A 16,414-nucleotide genomic window follows, 5' to 3' on the forward strand; every position below is an offset into this window, starting at 1 on the left:
GTGATGTGAGAGGCTTTTTGTAAAGCTCCATTTGAGCCAATACAAGATATTTCAGACAAACATCTGACTCTTAAAACTAACTTTCTGTTGGCTATCACCTCTCTGAGGAGAGTTGGAGATCTTCAGGCCCTTTCAGTGGCCCCTACTTATCTCGGCTTTGCACCCGGCATGGCCAAAGCGTTCATATACCCTCGAACAGGTTATGTTCCTAAGGTTCCCTCTGTCACGCCACAACCTGTAGTGCAGCAGGCCTTTTGCCCTCCTCCCTTTCAGGAGCCTGACCAAGAGAAGCTAAATTGTATGTGTCCAGTTCGAGCACTGGACACATACGTCCACGGAGCTGCCCTGTGGAGAAAATCGGACCGATTGCTAGTGTGCTATGGTCCCCACAAAAGGGGCTTACCTGCATCTAAGCAGACTCTTAGTCATTGGATAGTCGAGTCCTCTTGTCTTCCACCACTGCTGGGAGCCAAGGCTCACTCTACACTGGGTATGGCGGCCTCCAAGGCGTGGCACACGCCCTCCACTTTTGCAAGATTTTATGGCCCAGATATGTCAGTAACTCCAGGCGCTTCTGTTCTCTTGTCCTAAGCTGTGCTCTTTGGATACACACTAGGCAGGGATTGGGTAGTCTGGCAGCGTGGGCACCTCATTCCCCATAGCGTTTTCGATGCAGCTCGAGTTCCTGAAGAGGAACGTCTCTAGGTTACGCATGTAACCATGGTTCCTCGAGGGAACAAGACGCTGCATCTAGATTCCATACCCCCGGCAGCATTGTCGGCGCTTGCTGGTACTCAAAGCTGATGCCAGCTGCGTGGCACATGCTTTTATAGCTTCCTGGCCGCTTACGTCACCCCGCCTGTGACGTCACGCTCTTCCATTGGGCAGATTATACACGATATTCAGAGTCGCTCACACTAGAAGCGTTCCCCATAGCGTTTTCAATGCAGCGTCTCGTTCCCTCGAGGAACCATGGTTACATGTCTAACCTAGAGACGATATTCACTCAACAAGATCGCACATCTGTGCTGCCACCCACTCAATGCACTCAGCGAGCTCTGCTTATAAGTATTTTTACGAGTAAGAGTACAGAAGCACATTATCGGGCCCGATACCGATACCAGTATCCCTAATAAAAAAAAAGAGAGAGAGAGAGAGAACATCTGACTGAAAATATTAACAAAAGCTAAAAACAGTAGTATATCAATGATACTAAAATAACACTGGGACACACATAACTATAGAGACCTCCTTCAGCTGCACTGCATTTATTCTGTTCTTACAGTCCAGCATCATATTCCTTCTTACTATCCAATTTCTCTGTGCCATAATTAGAGCATCAAGTTTAACCACTAAGCCAGAACTGATATAATGTTCCAACCCCTGAATACAAACTCCCCATGAAAGCTAAACGACAGAATGTCAGAGCAATTACACTTGACAGCTGTGTATCTATGTGAAACCGAGCCCTTAAAGGACAAAAAGGGTATCAAGCTCACTTCTGCCCCGCACAAACACACAAAATGTGATTATGAACTGGCATTACAGACACAATCCATTAACGAAATTATTCGTTCTCAAACGTTCCACAGCACTGACTCTCACGAACCAGAGAAACAGATATAGCTACCATAAAACTGAGCATAGTTATGACAGGACATACATAGACTTATCAACTCTTAAGGCAAGAAACTATAAGAAAACATTGTTTGTTCAGGCGCTGCTCCATTTAGAGAATTGAGAATATTTTGCTTCCATAATTTGACTTTTTTCAGGCTAGTGGAAAGAAAATAGACATGAAGGGATTTTTTTTTTTTTTGTATTACACTATCTACTTGTGTCTCTTGATTTCAATTACAATAATTTGTTATTCTCCATTTCAGCAACACTTGTACACCAAACTTTACAGTTTTATTCATATCCATAATCTGAAATATTTTACTTAAGTGTTTGTTCATGCATCATACACTTTATATTTTATCACTTTATGCATAATTTACAAAATATGTTTTTAAATGCCATTTTTATCTTTAAAGGTTCTCTCTACTTCAGTAACACTTACTGAACCAAACTTTTCAGTTTTATTCCTATTGATGTTCTGAAGATTTTTCAGAGGGGTTTGTTCATATATCATTCACCTGATTTTATACAATATCTTATTTATTAAAAGCATGAAGGAAATGTATTATTATTATTATTTTTTTTTTTTTTATTTTTTTTTTTATTTATTAGTATTATTACTGTCTGTTGACAGTATTTTTGGATATAGTGGATGATGAAAAAGATGGGGGAAAAAACTATTGTTTTACTTTAATATGTCAAATTTAAACAAAAACAAGCAAATAATAAATAAATATTCAGATTTCTGTTCTAGAAATGTATGAAAATTAGATTTTTAGATAATTAGATAATGCATCAGTTGCATATTTAAACATAACATTTCAGAAAACGTATAATACAAAACAATTAATTAATAGTGAATTATCAACTGGGGAAAGTAGGGTGATATCTATTAGTTAAAGTTCTACTCCATTCACCTGCAGTGCCTTAAAAGCAAACAATATTTTGTTGCAAATTTGTCTATCACTTGATTGGAATTTGCAGTTAGCCAAATTATGCAGACACTACTATGGTCAGACTGCATGAAATATCCATGTTCCTCTATCACATTGAGTTTGCATTCAGTATGAATTCATAATGTGATGGCTGTGCATGTGTCAGAAACAGCACTCACCTCCCAGCGTGGCTGAGATCAAGATGTGCGTCCCATATTTCTTGATGATGGTGTCGATGAACTGTTGCGTGGATGGCCTTCGTCCAAGCATTCGCAAGCTGCGCTGGAACTCCGGCATCAAGGGCAGAGGATTCCGGATCAAATCCCGCCTCTCGATGGCCGTGTTCCTCACCTTCCAACGTGCAAACTCCCTGCAGAGCAGAGCAGACCGTGAATGAGGACTACGACAAGACAGCATCAGTGGTTTAGTGGAAGAAGATTATTTTCGACTGTTAAGAAGACAGTTATATATTCTTTCAAACAAACTTACAGTAACCATAAAAGTTAATTTAAAAAGCAGTTAATGAGTGTTTTTCTCCTGCTGGTAAACACACACTCACATACAGAAAGTGCTTTCACTTGAGAAGGTAACCATAGCAACAGAGGTTGCTGGAGCACTTTTCATTAGGATTATTATCGGATGGAACACTGACAAATCATAACTACTGTCATTATCAATTTATCACCATATCACAACTATATAATTAGAAAACGTTACTGTTTTATTATACAACAATCTTTAATTGAATCGATGCTTGGCTTATTGTGGTAAGATGTGCATGATCAACTCAACAGACTCAAATTCTCTTTAGAAATATCTTTATATGTAATGAAAATTTAGAAAGCCTTTAAATATAAAGTATTATTAGAATACATTATATTATGCCTTGTAATGCACCTCATAATGGATTATATATGACCTTGGACCACAAAACCAGTATTTATTTATTTTTTTAATTGAGATTTATACATCATCTGAAAGCTGAATAAATAAGCTTTCCATTGATGTATGGTTTATTAGGATAGGATATATATATATATATATATATATATATATATATATATATATATATATATATGGCCGAGATACATCCATTTGCAAATCTGGAATCTGAGGGTGTAAAGTATTTTTAATTCAGTTATTTGTGCACATCCATTAGATTGCAATCAGAATAGCTAATAACAAGTTAAAATAAATAAATAAATAAATACAGTTAACATTTCTTTTATTTAGATGTATTTAATTGCATATTATAATATTATAATACTCCATTCATTATGTATTCATCTATTTATGGTTGCATCTTTAGAAAGTTTAATGCATTAAAACATGACAAACAACCCATTTTATACTGTATGTAAAAAGGAATCTGCAAAAAATGTAATGCATTTTATCTTTGGTGACAATCATGAAAAGTTATAATGCATCACAATATACATTATGAATATCTATAATGCATTATACATAAAGGTTTCAAGTAAAGTGTTAGTAACTTTCTAATAGTCAATTTCACATTTGATTTAAGGTTTATGTGTCTTTTGTACTGAATCCAAATCAAGGCTTTCACACTGTTATCTAATCAGCATGACTGCCAGCTGCAGATAGCGGCTGCTGTTGTCTATCAACGAAACCATGAGCATCAGTCCTGATTTGATTTGCCATTGGCCAGATTTTGGTCTCACTAATTACACAATTGGTTCGATTAGCATCTCATTTGGCAGTGAATCACATGCATCTAGCTCCTGTAATGAAGTGAGAATTGATAATACTTGAGACATGAAATGCATTTGCTGAGCGATTAGCTAATAATCTCAAAAAAAAAAAACCCTTTCAATTCAGATGAGACTCAACAGTTGAAACTATTTTAAAGAAGCATCTATTTTCATAAATGTTGAGTTCAGAATTAGACATTGGAAACATCCATTCAGCATCTGTCTAAACACTTGAGGAAAGTGCCAGAGCAGCAGTCAGTGCTCAACCTCTGTTAACACCTGCCACAACGTTTGAAGGAGGCTGGATGTTCAGATCAGGAACTGCAGGGACCTTCTGTCAGGAGATCGCTCTGACATTCACATTGGCTTGGTAGATTGTGGTGCAGTGACTGCTAATGTCCTGTTTTAGGTTCTTAAATTAAATGAAGGCACTTTATTTATTCTATAAAAGTTCAGCCATATCACATGAACAAGTTTGGCTCAGGATGTGGCCCAACTACACTCATGCTCACAGACAACATTTGTTCAGTTATATATATATATATATATAAATTGTATGTATGTATGCATGTATGTAGATATGTGTGTGTGTGTGTGTGTGTGTGTGTGTGTGTGTGTGCGCAAGTTGAAGCTAAACTCTGCAGGACATCGGGCCTCATTGGCCCTCATTGGCCCCAGCGGTTGACAACATCAAGGTGAGCACCACCGTGAGAACTAGCGCCAGCTGTTTAATACTGTATGTACAGTAGGTAACAACTCAAGAGGAACAGACACAAATTTAACTGTTATTGAAGTATACGTCCCTCTAGATTTATCACAAAAGCTTACTTCACTTGTGGAGGACTTGAAATAAATCATTCTATAATAAAACATTGGGCGCATGCCAACAAAGCGTATGTCATCAGTAGCTGTTTACTTCTGCAGTACTGTTGTAGGATGTCATCTTTGGTTTTGGGTGTGAATGTGTGTCTTTCACAAACAGCTCCAGTCTGAAACCGCTCGAAATAGCTCAATGCTCAGAAATTACTCAGTGGTGAAAAGTCCTTGTGATACAGATTGTTTTGTAAGCTACTATGTCCAGAACAGACAGAAGAAAACAGTGCTGGTGCATTGTCTCCATATCAGAATCCATTCGAACAGCAGTCTGAAAGCTGTGTGACTTCACTGACCTTACATGTGCGATAAAGAGGCCACAGACATGGTTAATGGCCTAAACCTGTAAAGATATTGATCCGCAGTTGTAAATAAAATAGTCAATTAACACAGTTACATGGCCTTATCTGCTAGTGCTCTCACACTTTTCAAATCCAGAAACCCTGGACACTGTGACATGTTAATTGGTATTCATTATCCGCAGCGGGGCTTTTCACAAGTCTGGGACATGGAATTGCTGCAGTAAAATCAAAAGCAAGACATTACAATTATGAAATTGGATTTTTTTAAATAAATTTAAATTAATAAATAGAAAGACAATACTCAAATACAATTTGATTATATGTATTAAGTTCAAAAGTTTACATACACAATGCAGAATCTGTAAAATGTTAATTATAAAAAGGGATCAAACAAAATGCAAAACTAAGTTGAAACAATACAAACTCCGTAATCTTCGGGAAGAAGGAGGCGGGAACCGGCGGACAATCAACTGAAACTTTAGTACTCAAAATAAACACAAAACAGCGCAACAGCCCCTCGCGGACGACTGTTGCGCACAAATAAAAAGAAAACACAAAATAAAGTCCAGGCCTGGTCCTCTCTCGTCCTTCACTGTCGTCGCTCCAGTTTTATATCCTTCCGTCTCCTCCGTGGGACTCGAGACCGGTGGGTCGAACAGGTGTCAGCTCTCGGCCCCGCCCCACTCGTCACATAAGTATTTATTTTATTTTATTTTATTTTTTTGTGAAAGTTGTTCATGAGTCCATTGTTTGTTCTGAACATTTAAAAGATCCTCCCTGTATGATTTTGAGATCCATCTTTTCATACTGACGGCAACCGAGGGACTACACAACTATTATAAGAGGTTTAGAGATTTACTGATGGTCCAGAAAGAAACTAAATGCATTAGGAGTGCGGGGTTGAAAACTTTTGACTGAAGCAAAAATTATTAAATAAGTGTGAATTACCCTGATATTCAAATTCAAAATGTTTTATATGTTATATTTTCTCATGTTGTATAAAAAAATAAAATAAATGAATAAATAAAATGGCGAGCTGATAATTAAATAGTTTTGAAAGGAGTCAGTGGGCCGCCATTATTTGCTAATATACTATAGTTAAGTTTGAGCACCTCTGGTCTACAGCTACTCCTCAGCATTCCACGTCGGACAATTTGTGAATCGAGCGGAACTGACTCTGTTCTACAAATGCTGGAGGTTTGGAGGGCTTTTGGGGTCGGTACTGTAATAAAAATATCACCAGGCAGCTGAGGGCTCCGGGAAAGCGCGTACAATTAAGTCTACCTGCGTGAAGCCGACCCTCACTGCGCCGCGGGTGCCAGAACAATTCTGGATTGACACCATCTTCAAACTGCGATCAGCTGCTCTGTCTTGAGAATAAAAATATAAGGAGACCTCTGCAGAAAAATTATGATTATTCAGTTATACGGCCGGTTTCGGCAGCCCCCCCTCTCCTTAATAAAAGTTGAACCGCTACACCTTTAGAAATCATTCTAAGAGCTTCGTAATTACTGCTCTTCAAGGGAACGGGAACAAATATATGCAAATTGCATTGTGTCTGCTTTTGCATCAACAAATCTCAAGGTAAAGTAGTGCAGATAATGAGGCGTATTAAGACTCCACATGAAATCACTCAGGAGGAGGATATTAGGTGTGTCGGCCGCACACGTGTTCAGATGCTTGAGTAGATGGGAAGAAAATGAGACGCGGAAGCTGAGGAATAGGAAGCAGCGACAGAAGGTGGAAGAGAGATGGAACAGAGAAGAATGAAGATGAGAACACAACCAGGTTGCAAACACTGGAATACTGATGAGTTCAATGCCAGACCAGACTACTTCAGCTCTCAGTCCGCCTACTTATAAACTATATACTGTATACTAAAATATACTTATAAACAGTGATGACTCCAAATTCTGATATGATGCGCTGCATTTGATGGGAAACATATATACATATATATACATACATAAATATATATATATATATATATATATATATATATATATATATATATATATATATATATATATATATATATATATATATACATATGTGAAAAATCTTTTTTCTAAGTTAAACCAAGATACATTTTACAAGAAAATATTTTTAGTTTTTTTTTCTACTTCAAAATGTCATCTCTGTATGTGAAATTTACTCACAATTTCTGAGGTACAAATGTTTCATTTTTTTCACAATTTTTTTTTCACTTTTTTCAGTGTATATACAGTATGTGTAAGTTGCTCTGTTTACAGTTGTATTATACATTGATACTATCATTATTAAGTTATATCTGAGCATTGCATTGCTACTATAACTATACTATACTATAACAGACAGAAATGCAAGTATAAAAATTACAATAATTCTTGACATAGTCCTCCATAAAAAAAATAAATAAATAAAATAAATGATAAAATTCAATGCTTGAAATATATCTACTCTAAATCCAAAAAAGGATTAAACGCTGAGACACTATCAAACTTCTTTTATTATTTCAAGTGAAAAAAAGGCTCAGAGCAATTTAAAATCCACAGCAAACGTTTAAGTCTCATAAGACCATACTCAGCATCCACAATCTTTTGAAATATTTCATCCTTATACATATATATAATATACACACATGTATTAAATCAATTATAGACCAGTTACTCAAAGTCCTGCGTGACAGAAACTTTGCCTGTGGATGTTAAATTACACTCAAATTAGACAATTTTTTATTATTATTTTTTTTTTTTGCATAATAGTAAGATAAGGTTGCTAGTATCTCAGCATGTAATCCTTTTTTGTAAACAGAGTATTTCAAGTTTCGAGGAATTTGTTTTTTAACTTAGAATCATGTTGCATGTGAAAGTGCACAAGATCCAATCTTCACTTTCGTAAAATATTCTTGACTAGCTATAAAGGAAAATTAAGTAGTAAAGATGACAGTGTTGTTGGTTTTTGTCGTGTGCCGTCCGAAAGGGAGGCAAATGGGCACTCTGGTGTTGACCCGTCGGCATGAAAATGTCAATTCGGGTACTGTCTTACAACTGCCGTGGCCTGCACCTGGGACAGAGTGCAGGGGATAAAGCTCGACGTTCTGTGGTGGACAGTTTGTTGCCAAATGTGACATTTTATGTTTGCAAGAGACTTTTATTGCTAAACAAGATTTAGAGAAACTGAACACTCTTAATGAAAACTTTCTTGGAGTGGGAGATTCAACGACTGATCTTAGCAAGGCTATAGTCAGAGGCAGAATCCCAGGTGGGGTGGCTGTGCTCTGGGATAAAAAGCTTGATGCTGTGATGAAGCCGATCAGGCTTGATGTTGACTGGTGTATTGGTATACAATATACTTATAAATGTAATAATTTTGTCATTTTAAATGTTTATAGTCCATATGAGTCTAGTGAGAATGAGGTTGAATATCTGGCTTTTATTCAAGACAATAGCATCTGCAGTGTATATGTTGTTGGGGATATGAATGCTGATATCAATGACAGTAACTCATTATTTGCTAAGCATCTGATCTGCTTCAGTGAAGATAACTTCACTCTATCAAGTAGAGTACTGTTGCATGCAGACAGTTATACATACATAAGTGAAGCTTGGCACTCAACATCATGGCTTGACCATTGTTTTTGTACAGCTGATGGGCGAGAATATGGGAATTAAGTATGGGGTCACAATAATAGATCATATACCTTTGGCCCTCACAATTAACATTGAAGAATTACCATCTACAGTCAGCCACATCAATGCTATCAGTGCTAATGTGAGTACTAAATTAGACTGGTCAACTCTTTCTGAAGAGGATCTTTTGGCTTATTATACTAACACAGACCATTATCTAAGTAATGTTTATCTGCCCAGAGAAGCTATTATGTGTAAGGATGTCAACTGTCAGATTGAGGAGCACAAGAGTAATCTATGGGTCATGTATGATGATGTTGTGGCTGCTCTGTTGGAGGGTGGTAAACCTCTTCAAAAACACAGGAGAAACAGGGCCTATAATATTCGACCAGGATGGAATGAGCATGTAGCACCATATCACACTGAAGCTCGGGAAGCTTACAAGCTTTGGGCCCTGGCTGGGAGACCTAGGCAGGGCCCTGAGTTTGAGAATAAAAAGCTTGCCAATGCCAGATATAAGTATGCTGTTCGTTTTATATCTAGAAATGAGCAAGCCATGAGGGCTGACTCTATGGCCAGTAAAATGATGAGCAACAATATTATTGACTTTTGGAAGGAGGTGAGGTCCCTCAATAACTGTAAATCCTCCCTTCCTTGTACTGTTGAAGGAGTCTCCGGAGAAGATAATGTTGCTGAAATATGGAGACAGCACTATAGCTCCCTCTTTAATTGTTTAAAACATGATCCACATGTGGAAGACTCTGCTATCAGTAATGAATCAATAAGTATTCTGACACATGAGGTATTTGATGCCATATGGAAATTACCTAACAATAAAGCATGTGGTATGGATTCAATAACTGCAGAGTATCTGAAAAATGCCAGTCTTAGGCTTGCTTCCCTCTTAGCAATCAACTTTACTGGTTTGTTGATCCATGGCATACTTCCAGATTCAATGTTATCTATTCTGCTTGTCCCAGTTATTAAGGACAAAGCTGGAAAAGTTGGCTGCCTGGATAATTATAGACCTATAGCATTGGCCAGTATTTTATCCAAGGTAATGGAAAGAATCCTCCTTGATAGAGTGAGTGGGTATATCTCTTCCCTGGATAATCAGTTTGGATTTAAGCCAAACCATGGCACAGACATATGTATTTATGCTCTTAAGGAAATAGTGAATTTGTATAAGTCTAAAAATTCCACTATTCTCAAGTGTTTTATTGATGCCTCCAAAGCATTTGCTTGAATGAATCACAAAGATCTTTTTATTAATCTAAAGCAAAGGGGAGTCCCTGGGTATATTGTGAGGGTTCTTGCCTATTGGTATGCCCACCAGCAGATGCATATCAAATGGGGGAGGGGTAGCATATCTGCCCCCTTTAGAGTGTCCAATGGTGTTAGGCAGGGAGGAACCTTGTCCCCCGTCTTATTTAATTTATATATGGATGAACTGTCAAGGAGACTTAATGGTTGCAACACTGGCTGTATGATTGGTGGCATGCTGGTGAATCATCTTATTTATGCAGATGACCTTGTTACTTTTAGTCCGAGTAGTGCTGGGCAACAGGAGCTTCTTAATATATGCTCTGATTATGGGGTGGAAATTGATATAAAATACAATTCAAGCAAAAGTGCTGTTTTAATATGCAGAACGAAACAGGATAAATTGCTTAATTTTCCTGTGTTCACGCTAGCCAATAATTGTCTTGAGGTCTGCAAAAAGATTAAATACCTTGGTCATTGTATTGCAGATGATATGAATGATGATGACGACATATACAGACAGTGTTATAAGTTATATGCACAGGCAAACACCATAGCATGTAAGTTTAGTTACTGTTCTACTCGAGTTAAAGTGGCTCTGTTCAAAGCTTTCACCACTCTATACTGCCCATCTGTGGTCTTCTTACAAAAAAATCTAGCATGCAGAAGTTACAAGTTGCCTACAATGATGCAATGAGAATTTTACTCAAGGTTCCCAGAGGAGGGAGTGCTAGTCAGATGTTTGTATCTGTAGGTGTAACCACACTGAAAGCACTTTTAAGAAATTTGATGTTTAAGTTTATGCAACGTCTGGATGAGTCTACTAACAGTATCATGGTGGCACTCTCAAATCCCTTAGTGAGTTGCTCCAGGTACACATCCAGACTGAGAGTGCATTGGCTGAAATGTCTGTATGTATTTTAATTATTGTATTTGCTTTTTTCTTATTGTTTGTTTTGTTTGTTTTTATCTGTCCTGTCTTGCGTGGCTTTTGGACATGAGTCTGGCAAATAAACTGAATTGAATTGATAGGTGAAATGGGAACAAGTTAATTATTATGAACATAAGTTTGTAAGGATATATTGAAATGTTTGTAAAAAAAAAAAAAAACACAAACGAAAAGTAGGTTAAATATTGTGTCAGACTTCAACATTTATACAATAATAGTTGATCTCAAAAGATGAACATAAGTTTTAACTCTAAAAAAGATTAATTACTTTTTTTTTATGGCGGCTTAGAAAAAAAAGTAAAGAAAAAGCTAAATTGCACACGTTTCTAGAATAATAAATAATCGAATCTAAATTTCAGTTCTCATCTCAATTTGTCCAGAATTGTCCACTTTGATTGCAGTTCCGCTCATCACTACCGTTCATCATCAAAAAACACAAGCTTGTTAAAATATTATTGATAACTCTAACTTTATCACTTTAGCAATAATGTGTTTCATGGTTTCATGCAGTTATGCTAATTTCCTTTCATTCAGAACCAAGCAACATGAGTTTAAATGTATTCATTTATGGTATAATCAAGGGTTTTGTACATGCATTTTTATTTTTTGTTATTTTATTATTTTGATATATTTTATAATTTTATATTATATTGTCAAACACTATTTTCTAGTTTGGATGCATATGGGGCAAATTGTGGCCTAATGGTTAGAGATTCAAACTCCTAATCCAAAGGTTGTGAGTTCGAGTCTTGGACAAGTAGGAATTGTAGGTGTGTGAAGTGAATGTACAGTGCCTTCTCCACCATCAATACCATGACTTAGGTGCCCTTGAGCAAGGTACCGAACCCCCAACTGCTCCCCGGGTGCAGCAGCAGAAATGGCTGCCCACTTTTCCAGGTGTGTGTTCATGGTGTGTGTGTGTGTTCACTGCTGTGTGTGTGCACTCTGGATGGGTTAAATGCAGAGCACGAATTCCGACTATGGGTCAACTGTACTTGGCTGTATGTCACATCACTCACTCATTCATGTTCATACATGCACTCTGTTGTTTGGAAATATAACTGTATCAAGAAATGATTACAATGGAGAGGCTGTACACGTTGAAAACAAAATCTCTGGATATTCTGCAATGTTTTCCTTCCACTCCTAGGATCATGAGTGAACGTTCCAATGATTTCACTGTGAAAGGCTCTGTGGGCCCTGAAATTGACCTATTACTTAGTTTCAATTCTGCTCGAGCCGATCAGCGCGTTTCAATCTTCAGCTGCATGGCTTCAGCGCACCTCCGTTCTCCTGCGCTTGTTTGCAGGCTATTAGGGTCAGAGCACATTCTTTCCCTCTCTCGTCTCTGGACTGCGTCCAAATTCACAGACATCACAGTAAAGTCATCCACCGCCAGTGTTCAAGAACCACTGGTGCGTTCTGCTCGAGAGAAAGTTTGAGGTAATATATATTCTGACTGTGAGGAGTTTTTAGACTTTGTGTTTGTTGATGCCATGTTGCTTTGTCTTTACAGAAAATCTATTTTATAGAGCCATCATAAAAATAATTATAATAAAATACAATAAAAAACAGTAACCATGCAAATAACTGTTTCTGCACAGCAGCAGAAACAAGTCCAAATAAAATGTATGCAGAAATTTAGCAGATAAACCAAAGTCATTACATCATGAGATACAGTGGCGGACTGGGACAGTAAATCAGACCGGGAATTTGACTCCACCCCAGGCCACCTCCGTTGCTGCAGTCACCACCACGCAATTCATGTGTCCACCAGACTGATAAACTCTTTGGCTCTTTCAGTTGTTTGAATTGGGTTATACTTAAAAAATAAATCAAAATCCTTAGACTATAGATGGGCAAAATAATCAAATGAAGTATCAAGAAGTATCAAGGCATTCACTCTCTATCATCTTTCCCTGAATCCCCCTCTCTCTCACTCTGCCCATTAAGTTTCTCTGCAATATGAAATAAGCACTTTCAATAATCTATATTAATTATGCAGCCATCAACTGTATGTCCCAATGATCAAAGTCCTACTACTGATGACCTTATAAAACATTAAAAGCACATATTTTTCTAAGAGTATAGCCAGCATGTTTAGTTTTGCTTATAGCTTAAACTTTACTTGAAGGTTCCTGCTCTGACTCAAAAGCTGAACTGTCCACCCCCTATTGTTCAACAGCAGGAGCACTAGCAGCACTACTGCTACTGTTGCTTCCTTCGTCACATTCAACATAAATAAGCATTGTACACTAGGCTACATACTGTAGGCTAGAAATGGAAAACCAATTTCTGGTCAATTTTGGCACTAAAAAAAATACTGTATCCCCATATGTGAAACAGTGTGCCATTAAGATGCTCTTTTAAAACATCTATCATTATATACATTTGTTATATATATATATATATATATATATATATATATATATATATATATATATATATATATAACAAGGTTTCGGTACCGTTGTATGTGCTATGTTTATGGAAAAACCATACTTTCAAAAAAAAAAATATACAACCCGAATTCCGGAAAAGTTGGGACGTTTTTAAAATTTTAATAAAATGAAAACTAAAGGAATTTCAAATCACATGAGCCAATATTTTATTCACAATAGAACATAGATAACGTAGCAAATGTTTAAACTGAGAAATTTTACACTTTTATTCACTTAATTAGCTCATTTAAAATTTAATGCCTGCTACAGGTCTCAAAAAAGTTGGCACGGGGGCAACAAATGGCTAAAAAAGCAAGCAGTTTTGAAAAGATTCAGCTGGGAGAACATCTAGTGATTAATTAAGTTAATTGATATCAGGTCTGTAACATGATTAGCTATAAAAGCTTTGTCTTAGAGAAGCAGAGTCTCTCAGAAGTAAAGATGGGCAAAGGCTCTCCAATCTGTGAAAGACTGCGTAAAAAAATGTGGAAAACTTTAAAAACAATGTTCCTCAACGTCAAATTGCAAAGGCTTTGCAAATCTCATCATCTACAGTGCATAACATCATCAAAAGATTCAGAGAAACTGGAGAAATCTCTGTGCGTAAGGGACAAGGCCGGAGACCTTTATTGGATGCCCGTGGTCTTCGGGCTCTCAGACGACACTGCATCACTCATCGGCATGATTGTGTCAATGACATTACTAAATGGGCCCAGGAATACTTTCAGAAACCACTGTCGGTAAACACAATCCGCCGTGCCATCAGCAGATGCCAACTAAAGCTCTATCATGCAAAAAGGAAGCCATATGTGAACATGGTCCAGAAGCGCCGTCGTGTCCTGTGGGCCAAGGCTCGTTCAAAGTGGAATAGTGTTTTATGGTCAGACGAGTCCAAATTTGACATTCTTGTTGGAAATCACGGACGCCGTGTCCTCCGGGCTAAAGAGGAGGGAGACCTTCCAGCATGTTATCAGCGTTCAGTTCAAAAGCCAGCATCTCTGATGGTATGGGGGTGCATAAGTGCATACGGTATGGGCAGCTTGCATGTTTTGGAAGGCTCTGTGAATGCTGAAAGGTATATAAAGGTTTTAGAGCAACATATGCTTCCCTCCAAACAACGTCTATTTCAGGGAAGGCCTTGTTTATTTCAGCAGGACAATGCAAAACCACATACTGCAGCTAAAACAACAGCATGGCTTCGTCGTAGAAGAGTCCGGGTGCTAACCTGGCCTGCCTGCAGTCCAGATCTTTCACCTATAGAGAACATTTGGTGCATCATTAAACGAAAAATACGTCAAAGACGACCACGAACTCTTCAGCAGCTGGAAATCTATATAAGGCAAGAATGGGACCAAATTCCAACAGCAAAACTCCAGCAACTCATAGCCTCAATGCCCAGACGTCTTCAAACTGTTTTGAAAAGAAAAGGAGATGCTACACCATGGTAAACATGCCCCGTCCCAACTATTTTGAGACCTGTAGCAGAAATCAAAATTGAAATGAGCTCATTTTGTGCATAAAATTGTAAACTTTCTCAGTTTAAACATTTGCTATGTTATCTATGTTCTATTGTGAATAAAATATTGGCTCATGTGATTTGAAAGTCTTTTAGTTTTCATTTTATTAAAATTTAAAAAACGTCCCAACTTTTCCGGAATTCGGGTTGTATATATATATATTATTATATTATTAAGAATATTCTAACTACAAGCAACAGCACAAATAAATACAACAGAGTAAAGATACAAAAAAATAAACTGACTTTCAGGGTTTTTTTTAGGTAGGTCTTGCATTAGTTTTTAAGTACAGAAATTAAAGTAATCATATGTAAAACAGCATTGCATTTTGGACTATAAATTAAAGATTATTCTTTATTAAAGTTAAAAAAGCTTTTTAATCAAGAGCAGTGAGTGATTTCTTTGTTGTTGCTGTTCGATTAATATAAAGACTGTCACTTTAAAATAATGCACTGATACAGTGTTCGTATTAGTATTGAACAAGAGTGAATGATTTGTAGAGGTTTTTTTTTTTTTTTTTAAATCGCTGTTGTTGTAATGTCTGGGAATCCAGAATGCGCATGCATCAACATAAACATATTAGTTGAACCCTGTTTGTTTTACGTGTTATTTAGAGTAAACCATATTAGAGTTGCTTTGTCAAATTTAAGTTGAACAGCGGTCCCAGCGCGTGCCGAATCTTGTGTGGTGAACCGAGTGGTTCGGTTTTTTTCAGTGAACCGTCCCATCCTTAGTAAATATAAATGTAATTCTGACCGACCTGCTCCCTTACTGGCAAACATGGCTGGGATTTTGCAGCAACTTGCTGCATCTGAGGCCAGGGCTTTTCTCCTTTTTATACGAAATGTCCCGGTGCTCCCGATGGTCAGTCCGCCCCTGATGAGATATGTATCCATGCTCTAATATTCATCAGTAGCAATAAATGCAATCTGATTTCAACTTAGTGTTCCTGTCGCTCAACTGGTAGAGCATTGCTTTATCATGCGCAAGGTTGGGGGTTTGATTTCCCGGGAACACATGATAGGTAAAAATTGATAGCCTGCATGCACTGTAAGTCGCTTTGGATACAAGCGTCTGCAAAATGCATAAATTTAATTTAATTTAACTTCTGCACTGAAATACTTCTGATAATGATACTTTTCTTATTCAGTATTTTTCTCATTTATTTGATTTCTCTCGTATATTTATTTA

General features: G+C 37.3%; 1 protein-coding gene across 1 annotated transcript in view; it reads right to left on the reverse strand.

Moving 5' to 3' along the window:
* The window catches only part of LOC132132808 (BMP/retinoic acid-inducible neural-specific protein 1-like), a 193,685-nt gene that overhangs the window by 87,726 nt on the left and 89,545 nt on the right, over positions 1 to 16,414 (reverse strand). Inside the window, exon 3 of the mRNA XM_059545339.1 lies at positions 2,735 to 2,925. Coding sequence (XP_059401322.1) covers positions 2,735 to 2,925 — 191 coding nt within the window. The remainder of the gene's footprint in view (positions 1 to 2,734; positions 2,926 to 16,414) is intronic.

The sequence above is a fragment of the Carassius carassius genome, chromosome 4 (genome assembly GCF_963082965.1).
Source record: "Carassius carassius chromosome 4, fCarCar2.1, whole genome shotgun sequence".
Lineage (NCBI taxonomy): Eukaryota > Metazoa > Chordata > Actinopteri > Cypriniformes > Cyprinidae > Carassius > Carassius carassius.